The sequence below is a fragment of the Schistocerca nitens genome, chromosome 8 (genome assembly GCF_023898315.1).
Source record: "Schistocerca nitens isolate TAMUIC-IGC-003100 chromosome 8, iqSchNite1.1, whole genome shotgun sequence".
Lineage (NCBI taxonomy): Eukaryota > Metazoa > Arthropoda > Insecta > Orthoptera > Acrididae > Schistocerca > Schistocerca nitens.
The window spans coordinates 552,741,448-552,753,476 of NC_064621.1; the positions used below are offsets into that span (position 1 = coordinate 552,741,448).

The 12,029-nt window shown below is 41.4% G+C and overlaps 1 protein-coding gene across 3 annotated transcripts in view; it reads left to right on the forward strand.

Moving 5' to 3' along the window:
* LOC126198777 (alpha-N-acetylgalactosaminidase) overlaps positions 1-11,470 on the forward strand; it is a 98,834-nt gene extending 87,364 nt beyond the window's left edge. For all 3 annotated transcript variants that reach the window (XM_049935341.1, XM_049935340.1, XM_049935342.1), the window contains exons 7-10: positions 4,301-4,498; positions 5,227-5,391; positions 10,164-10,236; positions 10,322-11,470. In XM_049935341.1, coding sequence (XP_049791298.1) covers positions 4,301-4,498; positions 5,227-5,391; positions 10,164-10,236; positions 10,322-10,452 — 567 coding nt within the window. In that variant the 3' untranslated portion in view covers positions 10,453-11,470. The remainder of the gene's footprint in view (positions 1-4,300; positions 4,499-5,226; positions 5,392-10,163; positions 10,237-10,321) is intronic.
* Positions 11,471-12,029: the final 559 nt, after the last annotated feature.

Sequence of the window (12,029 nt, forward strand, 5' to 3'; positions counted from 1 at the left end):
TACTGTCCCCACATTCTCCACCCAACAGTTTCCACCCCATGTGTTTTATTATCTCCTTCCCATTCTTGCTTCCCATCCTCTTTGTTTGCTGCTCTCTGTCAACACGTCTGCCCGTCTTGAGCCACTCCTCTCCTTTTTTGCTCCTTTTTTCTCCACCTCCCTGCACCACAACCTCCTGACATTGTACCTGTTGGCATTGCAGTCCCTGCACATTCTGCCAGACAGTGTTCGTCCCTCTCCCCACCCGTACACTACTATCCCTTCCCCTTCCCCACCAGATTGCTGCTTGCATGCGCCAAGGTAGTTGTATTTCGACCCAAGATGCTGGAGTTGGCAGTCGTGTGCGTGAGGTATGCTTGCTTGTATGTATGGATAGTGTGTGTTACTCTTTTGCTGATGAAGGCTGTGGCTGAAATCTTTCTGTAAGTGTCTTTTAATTGTGTATGTACGTAACTTAATGTGTCATCTTTACAATAAGTAGCGATCTATCTTTTCTTACATTGTTCATATTCTTACATGGAGTTTCTATTGTTTGAGTCTTAAGTTATATAACGTATCCAAAATTCCATGGTGAAAATGACAAGCTTCTTGCTTATACATTACAGAGACTACTCAGCACCAAGCTTATCTGATTTTGACAACCACTCGTACTCAACCATTCATAGTCTACAAGAGCTTAGTGAGTCTTCTACCAAATTATAGGCTTTGCAGAAGTGGCTTTGTAACAATGAAGGATTGCTAGTTAGGACTATACAAATACTGTTGTCATAAACTGTAAAGAACAAAGTCAGGAGGTGGCAATCATGATGTTCTTGCTGTTGTTGTTGTTGTGGTCTTAAGTGCAGATACTAGTTTGATGCAGCTCTCCGTGCTACTCTATCCTGTGCAGGCTTCTTCATCTCCAAGTACCTACTGCAACCTACATCCTTCTGAATCTGCTTAGTGTATTCACCTCTTGGTCTCCCTCTACGATTTTTACCCTCCACGCTGCCCTCCAATACTAAATTTGTGATACCTTGATGCCTCAGAACATGTCCTACCAACCAATCCCTTCTTGTAGTCAAGTTGTGCCACAAATTCCTCTTCTCCCCAGTTCTATTCAGTACCTCCTCATTAGTTAAGTGATGTACCCATCTAATCTTCAGCATTCTTCTGCAGCACCACATTTCGAAAGCTTCTATTCTCTTCTTGTCTAAACTGTTTATCGTCCATGTTTCACTTCCATACATGGCTACACTCCATACAAATACTTTTAGAAAAGACTTCCTGACATGTAAATCTATATTCGATATTAACCAATTTCTCTTCTTCAGAAACACTTTCCTTGCCATAGTCCATCTACATTTTGTATCCTCTACTTGTATTCTATAACTGCCATCTGGTTTCTGTGCAAATTGTAAATACCCTTTCACTCCTTGTTTTTTACCCCTGCCGCCTTTAGACTTTGAAAGAGATTATTCCAGTCAACTCCATCAAACACTTTCTATAAGTCTACAAATGCTAGTTATAAACGTAGGTTTGCCTTTCCTTAGTTTATCTTCTAAGATAAGTCGTAGGGTCACTATTGCCTCATGTGTTCCAACATTTCTATGGAATCCAAAGTGATCATCCCAGGGGTTGGCTTCTACCAGGTTTTCTATTTGTCAGTAAAGAATTTGTGTTAGTATTTTACAGCCATGACTTATTAAACTGATAGTTTGGTAATTTTCGCACCTGTCAACGCCTGCTTTCTTTGGGATTGGAATTATTATGTTCTTCTTGAAGTCTGAGGGTACTTTGCCTGTCTGATACATCTTGAACACCAGTTGCTAAGAGTTTTGTCATGACTGGCTCTCCAGAGGCTATCAGTAGTTCTGATGGAATGTCGTCTACTCCCGGGACCTTGTTTCGAGTTAGGTCTTTCAGTGCTCTGTCAAATTCTTCACGCAGTATCATGTCTCCCATTTCATCTTCATGTATATCCTCTTCCATTTCAGTAATATTGCCCTCAAGTACATCGCCCTTGTATAGACCCTCTATATACTCCTTCAACGTTTCTGCTTTCCCGTCTTTGCTTAGGACTGGTTTTCCTTCTGAGCTCTTGATATTCATACAGATGGTTCTTTTTCTCCAGTGGTCTCTCTAATTTTCTTGTAGGCAGTGTCTGTCTTACCCCTAGTGATACATACTTCTACATCCTTACATTTGTCCTCTAGTCATCCCTGCTTAGCCATTTTGCAATTCCTGTTGGAACCGCATTGTTGAGACATTTGTATTCCTTTTTGCCTGCTTCATTTACTGCATTTTTATATTGTCTCCTTTCATCACTTAAATTCAATATCTCTTCTGTTACCCAAGAATTTCTACTATCCCTGTCTTTTTGCTTACTTGATCCTCTGCTGCTTTCACTATTTCATCTCTCAATGCTACCCATTCTTCTTCTGTTGTATTTCTTTCCCCTGTTCTTGTCAATCATTCCCTAATGCTTTCTCTGAAACTCTTTACAACCTCTGGTTCTTTCAGTTTATCCTGGTCCCATCTTCTAAAATCCCTACCTTTTTGCAGTTTCTTCAGTTTCAATCTACAGTTCATAACCAATAATTATGTTCAGAGTCCACATCTGTTCCTGTAAATGTCTCATAATTTAAAAACTGGCTTCTAAATCTCTGGCTTACCATTATATAATCTATCTGAAACTTTCCAGTGTCTCCAGGACTCTTCCACATGTACAACCTTCCTTCATGATTCTTAGACAAAATGTTAGCTATGATTAAGTTGTGCTCTGTGCAAAATTCTGCCAGACGGCTTTCTCTTTCATTCCCTACTCCCATTCCGTATTCACCTACTACTTTTCCTTCTCTTCCTTTTCCTACTATTGAATTCCAGTCGTCCATGACTAGTAAGTTTCCAGCTCCCTTAACTATCTGAATAATTTCTTTTATCGTGTCATACATTTCTTCAATCTCTTCATCATCTGCGGAACTAGTTGGCATATAAACTTGTAGTGGTGTGGTAGGCGTGAGCTTCGTGTCTGTTGTGGCTACAATAATGCGTTCACTATGCTATTCATAGTAGCTTATTCATGTTCCTTTTTCTTTTATTATTATTATTTTATTATTATTATTAAACCTACTCCTGCATTACCCATATTTCATTTTGTATTTATAACCCTGTATTCACCAGAGCAGAATTCTTGTTCCTCCTGCCACCAAACTTCACAAATCCCACTATATCTAACTTCAACCTATCCATTTCCCTTTTTTAAAATTTTGTAACTTACCTACCTGATTAAGGGATCTGACATTCTAGTCCCCGCCCAGAGATCCAAATGGGGGACTAGTTTACCTCTGGAATATTTTACCCAAGAGGATGCCATCATCATTTAACCATACAGTAAAGCTGCATGCCCTTCTGATAAATTATGGCTGTAGTTTCCCCTTGGTTTCAGCCATCCTCAGTCCCAGCACAACAAGGCCGTTTTGGTTGATGTTACAAGGCCAGATCAGTCAATCATCCAGACTATTTCCCCTGCAACTACTGAAAAGGCTGCTGCCCCTCTTCAATAACCCCATGCTTGTCTGGCCTCTCAACCCATCCATTGTGGTTGCACCTACGGACCAGCTATCTGTATTGCTGAGGCACGCAAGTCTCTCCAACCAAGGCCAAGTTCCATGGTTCATGGGGTAGGATGTAGGTGTTAGTGAAGCTATTACAGAGTAGTAGCAGCATTTATTTATGAGAGACTGACTATACTGCATCATTAAGAAGAAGGAAAGCATCAATGGTCGAGGTACATAAACAGGAAAGAGTGAACCTAATTTTTCAAGCTTTACACATTTTAGTCATAAACAATTTAAGCAGGGGCACTGATGATCATGTTGTTGAGGCCATAAAACAAACACACATGCTCGTGTGCACACACCTCAATTGATAAAGAAAGCCGTGAATTTTCTCCCTCCATATGTCCTCTGCCCAGTCTTGGGAAAAGATGAGAGAGAGTGGGGAAAGAAGCAATTTCATATTGGATCTAATCTAATGTCTGTTGACATATTGGTGTTTGCAGTATTAACCGAAGAACAATGAAGGGAAGAAATGTTAAACTGCTACTAAATCATTCCAAAGTTTCCTTTTCATATTTCATTCAAAGTAAGTCATAATTTATAGGTTATGCATCAGTTAATTACCCTTGTTAGATCTGTAATAGTATGTTACACATCAAATTAAGTACAAAATCTTCTGATTTATACCCTACTGTTAATTGAAAATTTATGAAAGTTTAGTATCCTAGGGTTAATATCATAGCCTCTCGTACTTGTTGCAGCTTATTATCGGCAACTTTGGCCTTAGTTATGAGCAAAGCAAAACTCAGATGGCGATTTGGGCCATCCTTGCTGCACCCCTTTTGATGTCAGTTGACCTGCGCACTATTCGTCCTGAGTACAAAGCAATATTACAGAACAAGAAAATTATAGCTGTTGATCAAGATCCATTGGGCATACAAGGTCGAAGAATATACAAGGTAACTTAATTCTGAATGAATATTTCTGTGTTGATTTTAATTGTTTTGCCAAGATTGTGTTTTATCATCTTGTTGACAGTGTGGTTCTTCTCCAATTATGTTTTATAGTTTGAAATTTTCAGTGGTTAATGGAACTTCCTGATTTTGTTTTCAGCGAAGTTCATATAACGGCAGATACTTTTCAAAGTGAATGAGTAGTGTCTGCTTTTATAAGTATTGTAAGAAAGTTCCAGTAAAATTTAAATAATTTAGGAGTAAAGGACACTGCTGGTTGAATAGAAGTAGTGTTAAGTAGAGGACAGGTTTACTGAATAGAATAAAAACTTGCTAGCTTCTACTCTCCTATACCCCTAAATTATTTAGTCTCCATTTTCAGTATGTACATGCAGGAGTAATACCAGTTTTCAATTAATTATATATAAACTGATAATATGTGGTGCATCATGTTGTACATAAATAAGTTCATTGTCCATTGCTACAAAGCATTGAAATAATGATAAAATCTACAATCAAAGTCATTGTATTGATCAGAGAGAACAAATGTATATCAAACGTACAACTTGTTAAAATATTTTTCAGCCTTAGGTCATAAAAATTTGTTCCTCTAACACAGTATGCCTAGTCTGTGTAGCATTTGTATTTTGATTTGTGAGTGTCTTTTTTCAGCCTGTGAGATGAAAGAACTGTGTACGCATCATTTCGTAGCTCATATTTCATTTTTGTTTCAGCACAATGGTATTGAGATATGGGCTCGGCCAATTACTCCAGTCTATCAAAATTATTTTTCATATGCTGTGGCATTTCTTAACCGTAGGACTGATGGAACACCATCAGACGTTGCAGTTACCCTAAGAGAGCTGGGCCTCTCTTACCCTGGTGGATACACAGTTGAGGTAATTACTTGACCATTTAGAGCTGTCACTCCTTCCTTTCATCCTACAGAGCTTCATTCAAAGTTGCTTTTAAAGATAAAAACCATAATTAATCACCACTCTGTGACAAATAGAATGGTTCATCTCATGTTGTCATGATTTGGGCATTGATGATCTCTTGGTTTAATATTCTAGACTAGCCATCTGTGTGTAATGTGAGGCTCGGCGACCTTCCTTCCACTCGCTGAATCTGGAAACTTATAATGCCCCCTTTACTATGCGGGAACTCGAACGTGCGCTTGCACTGTCCCGGTCCTCTGCTCTGGGGCCGGATGCCATTCACGTTCAGATGCTGGCACACCTTTCTCCGGCGGGCAAAAGCTTCCTTCTTCGTACCTACAATCGCGTTTGGACCGAAGGTCAGGTCCCCATGCGTTGGCGTGACGCCGTCGTTGTTCCTATACCCAAACCCGGGAAGGATAGACACCTTCCTTCTAGTTACCGCCCCATTTCTCTTACAAGCTGTGTCTGTAAAGTGATGGAACCCATGGTTAATGCTCGGTTAGTTTGGATTCTTGAATCTCGACGGCTACTTACCAATGTCCAATGCGGTTTTTGTCGCCGCCGCTCCGTGACAACCTTGTGACCTTGTCGACATTCATCATGAACAACTTTTTGCGAAGGCGCCAAACGTTGGAGAGGAGGTATCCTCCGCACTATGCACAGGTGGGGCCTACGCGGTCACCTGCCCCTTTTTATTGATTCCTTTTTAACGGATCGAAAGTTTAGGGTACGTGTGGGTTCCGTATTGTCCGACGTCTTCCTCCAGGAGAACGGAGTGCCTCAGGGCTCCGTCTTGAGCGTAGCTCTTTTTGCCATCGCGATCAATCCAATTATGGATTGCATTCCACCTAATGTCTCCGGCTCTCTCTTTGTCGATGACTTCGCGATCTACTGCAGTGCCCAGAGAACATGCCTCCTGGAGTGCTGCCTTCAGCGTTGTCTAGACAGCCTATACTCATGGAGCGTGGCAAATGGCTTCCGTTTCTCTGAAGAGAAGATGGTTTGTATCAACTTTTGGCAATATAAAGCGTTCCTTCCGCCATCCTTACATCTCGGTCCCGTTGTTCTCCCATTCGTGGAAACAACTAAGTTTCTAGGGCCCACGTTGGACAGGAAACTGTGTTGGTCTCCGCATATCTCTTATTTGGCAGCCCATTGTACACGTTCCCTTAATGTCCTCAGAGTTCTTAGTGGTTCATCTTGGGGAGCGGATCGCACTGTCCTGCTTTGCTTGTATCGGTCCATAGTCCGATCGAAGCTGGATTATGGGAGCTTCGTCTGCTCGGCCATCCCTCTTACGCCGTCTCAACTCCATCCACCATCGAGGGTTACGTCTTGCGACCGGAGCCTTCTACACTAGTCCTGTCGAGAGTCTTTATGCTGAAGCTGCCGAATTACCATTGACCTACCGGCGCGACGTACTGCTGTGTCGGTATGCCTGCCGGCTGTTGTCTATGCCCGACCACCCCTCTTACGAGTCCTTCTTCGCCGATTCTCTCGACCGTCAGTACGGGTTGTATGTATAGGCACTGCTGCCCCCTGGAGTCCGCTTCCGTCGCCTGCTTCGACAATTGGATTTTGCCCTCCCTACCACCTTCAGAGAGGGTGAGAGCCCGACACCACCTTGGCTCCAGGCTCCAATTCATATTTATCTCGACCTCAGCTCACTCCCGAAGGAGGGTACTCCGGCTGCACTGTATTGCTCACGGTTTGTCGAACTTCGTGCTCGACTTGCCGGTCACACCTTTATTTACACTGATGTCTCCAAAACTGACGATGGTGTTGGCTGTGCCTTTGTCGTCAGGTCCGCCACCTTTAAATACCGGCTCCTCGACCAGTGTTCCAGCTTTACGGCCGAGCTTTTTGCTCTCCATCAGGCCGTTCAGTATGCCCGCCGCCACCGCCATTCATCGTATGTACTCTGCTCTGACTCACTCAGTGCTCTTCAGAGCCTTGGAGCTCCCTATCCGGTCCATCCCTTGGCTCAACGGATACAGCAGTCCCTCCATTCTTTCACTGATAATGGTTCTCCTGTCAGCTTTCTGTGGGTTCCCAGACATGTAGGAGTGCCTGGAAATGAGGCTGCGGATGCTGCAGCCAAGGCTGCAGTCCTCCTGCCTCGGCCAGCCTCCCATTGTGTCCCGTCATCTGACATTCGTGGGGATGTTTGTAAGAGGCTTGTGTCGTTGTGGCGGGATGCTTGGTCATCCCTCCAAGGAAACAAGCTCTAGGCAGTAAAACCACTCCCAACTGCTTGGACAACCTCCTCCCGACCATCTCGGCGAGAGGAAGTCCTTCTGACCAGGTTGCGGATTGGGAATTGCCGGTTTAGCCACCGCTACCTGCTCTCCGGTGACCCAGCCCCACAGTGCCCTTGTGGTCAGGCATTAACAGTGCGCCATGTTTTATTGTCGTGTCCCCGCTTTAGTCAATCTCGTGTTGTCCTGTCCCTGCCATCTACTTTACCGGATATTTTAGCTGATGACGCTCGAGCAGCTGCTCGTGTTCTGCGTTTTATAACTTTGACTGGCTTGTCCAAAGACATCTAACCTTTTTACTTATTTTATCTACATCTTTGCTAGGTCTTTCTGGTGTCCCCCCCTCCCCTTGAGTTTTACTAGATTCCCTGTGCTCAATAGTGACTGGGCGCTAATGACCTCAGTAGTTGAGCGCCCTTAAACCCCACCAAAAAAAAAAAAAACAAAAAAAAATGTGTGTAATGTTTTGCCCATAAGTATATACCTTTGGAAATTTGGTATTTGGAAGGAAAAATAAAACTCTGCATGAGTTAGCTCTGAAACAATGGTTACTTCAATGGCTGAATGTAAATTGTTTGATAATGAGTTTGTACAGCTTACTAGTATTGTTGTGTCAAGTGAAAATATCACCTCACTACCAAAGTCAAGAGAATCACTTGTACATTTTTACTAAGTTTTGACAGTAGTGAGGGCACTCCTTTACTGTCATTCATGATTGTAAAGGTTACTACAAGAGCAACATGATATGTGATCAGCAGTTGGAGGTGGAATCATTTGTGACTGAAATGGCACTGTGCTTAAAAAAGCTAGTAGTTGAAGCAAAACCCTTGGGGGGGGGGGGGGGGGGGGCTGTATTCCTGTTCCTGTGGTCTGCTGTAAATCCCAGTCTGATGAACACTGTTCTGAAATTTCCCTCTTCTCATCTTTACCAAGTCCAAATTTGTTCTCCTCTCTGATGGCCTGACCATCAACGCTACCTTAAAACTTGGTACCTTCCATTTTACAAAACTCCCTGTGTTCTGTAAACAGTCTCCAAATGCCTTGACTTGGAACAAAAGTACATCTGGACATGTTCATGAGAAATTTCCCTTCAGATAATAGTTATGTGAGTCCACAAAGGTTAAGCAGTGGTAACTGATGACCGTAATAAGTCATCCAGACATGTGTGCCAGATAGTATGTTAGGTGGACATGCAGCTGAGAGAAGCAATGGTACCAGTCGTTCTCTGAATGACTTGCCACCTGTGGACAGACTTTGTCCTGTTGAAGTATGGCTTGTGCAGAGGCCAGAAGGAAGGGCAGTTCATTGGGCTCTAACTCTTCGCTGATGTAGTGGTTGCTTTTAGATTACTTCCAGTATATTGTATCCAATGATGTCCCAAGCTATCACACTTGCAGTTTGTCTGCTACGACAGTAGCATTGGCTGCCAGAATGTGACATAATGGTAGCATCTGATACAGCTGTAACTGTAAGACATAAAAAAGCAGGAGTCATCTGAAATCAATACAATTTGCTACTCAGTATGCCAGCAATGGGGTTCACTTGCCCACCATGTGGAGGATTTTGTGGTATCTGGATAATAGAAGCATGCATGCCACTAATTCAGATCACAACAACTGCTTCTGTCTATGTAGATAGGTTCATATTCATTGCAGTGCTCCAGCAACATGTCCAGTCTAATCAAAGAAACATGCGATGAGTTTGTTGGAAGTGCTTCACAAATGAATCACATTTGTTGCTCTCAGTTAAGCCTGTAACTCTCAAAAAGTTGAATGCTCGTCAATGTCCAGCTCGTACAAATAGACCCAAGTATCACCTCCTGATCTACAGATTTTACATTTCATTGGTTAACTGTTTCGAGTTTCTCTGTATATCATTTGACATGAGGCTATTTTGAGCTTTGGTGAAATTGTGCTGAATCCACCGAAAAAAATATCTTTATCACAGTTAAATATTGATACAAGACTGAATATACTGCAGTTTCCAGTATGTCTAAGGATACCTCTATCTCACGATAATTCACATGCTGATCCTTCTCAATAGTGTTGCACAGAACACTTATTTTAGTCAACATTCATTAAATTCATCATTGATGGAAGTACGACCACAATGAAATTCTGCAGACTAGGTATAAATAGTCTTTTCTGTGAGTGATTGTTTACCAAAAGTTGAACAAAGTAATGCATTTTTTGTGCAGTTTAGTGTTTACAAAAATGTTACAAAATTGTAACTTTTATGAGATTAAAATGCTGCAGAATTTAGGCTTGGTGCCAGGCAATTTTTGAAAGCAGATAGCATGTTAAAGTTTTCCAATTACGTTAGTTAGCTCACTAAAGTTCTGTTGAGCAAAGCTCACTGACAGTTTTCTTACTTTGGTCTTCTTTTCTTCTGTTATTTAGTTTATTTCCTAAGCTTCAAACTAATCTTTTTCAGTTTATTTACTTCTAAACATCAATTCTAAATTGATTACAGGACCTCTATGAAGATGTCAACTATGGCACTCTTGTGCCAAACACAAAGATTAAAGTGAAGGTGAACCCTTCAGGTCAGTAAGAACAGTGTAGTAAACATTTCACCTGAGCGTTTGAGGGAAGGGATATGTGTGTTGACACTTTTGTTGTTTACTACAGGTGTTGTGATTCTCCGAGCTGACGTCCAACCATCATTCGAACCATCTGCGGCAAGACAATCCTTCATTCAGCAAAGGACACCCTATGATCCCTACAGTATCTTTCAACCGAGACCTAATAGTTTTATATAGTGTACATAAAAAGCCTATTTAAGGCCAAGCCTGACGTGCTACAGTGAAAATGAAGTACAATAACGTTTATAAAAGAAAGGTCTTTGTGAATTATTATTTCGTCATTATGTGACCAAAGTCTTTCTTTAAGTACAGTATCATTTTTTGTACCCGCAGCAAGGACTCAATGATAATGTGAAAGGCTCCGTGAATGAATATTTTTTGTTATTTATTTGTAGTTTTAAATACTACCAAGTGTGTGCGCGCTCTTGGCTGCAATATAGACTACGTACAGAACATACTACGTGATCGTTCAAAATACGAAAAGAACATCATTTTATTTTTGACACTTGATTGGAAATAAGATCTGTATCTGTACATAGAGGGTGACTTCCTACTGTTGTCTTTGCAGTAGTTCGCCTAGTCTGTGGAGACGTGAGCACTAGGATGTATCCAAAGGTCAAATGCTGAAGGAAGTTTGTATCTACTTGAATCAATGCTTTCAAGAAATGCAGTGCCACTGAATATTTCTCAAGTTATTAAAATGTGATATTTAATGTACAGTTCATTATATGGTGCAGCTCACTGACCATTTTACTGGCCATGAATCACGTTCTCACATATCTACTCAAGAAAAGATATTTGTTTGAGATTAAAAATATTTCTTGCATACCATGAAAAGCTTCTGTATATGCTTAACTGTTATGACTTACGTGGTACATGACCTACTTGCCTGAAATTATCAATTAAACCATGTACAAAAACTTCAACAAATCCATGTACGTATAGGTTAGTAGGAAACAAAGATGTTTATTTTGTCTGTTTCTTTTAAATACTTCTGCTTTGTTTTTGAATCATGGAAGTTTTATTGCTAATTAATAGCAGAATTATTTGTAATGTAAAATGAAAAGTATTTCGTGTTTTGTGGCATGTGTTTCCTTTCTGTACTCATGAATGTCTTTTCTTAGCTACTTTCAATGAGTGTGATAAATATGCTTCCGTCATTTTACTGTGGCCAATAAAACATTCCAACTTTGTATGTCTGTATCTTCTTTTTTGCAATAGTGGTATAGAAATATCACTTAATGTAGTATATTGTAATTAGCATTGTAGTTGTGTTGTATGTTTAGACATTTTATTCAGATGAACAGTGAATAAGAAAAACTTGTTTGTGACTAGTACAGTAAGGAAAGTTCTGGTGGAATCTAAATATTTTACTCCTAAAGGAAGACCACTCACTGAACAGCAGAAGCATTGAATGATCAACAGGCACACAAAAAAGAATGAAAACCTTTCCAGTTTTTGGAAGAAATCCTTAATGAGCTGGAGTACAAAACACTCTCTCTCTCTCTCTCTCTCTCTCTGTCTCTCTCTCTGTCTCTCTCTCTCTCTCTCTCTCTCTCTCTCTCTGTCTGTCTGTTGGCTGGACACACAGTGCTGGGATTGAAATTTGGCAGGCGGGCATGGGTAAGTGGCTATGTCAGGTGGTATGGGGTAAAGGGAGAAAGATGTGGGAAGCAGGAGGAGGGGCTGGGGATGGGTAGCTGTTGGCTTGGAGGGAGGCAGCAGACGTGCAGGTTAAGACTGCAGGGGGGGGG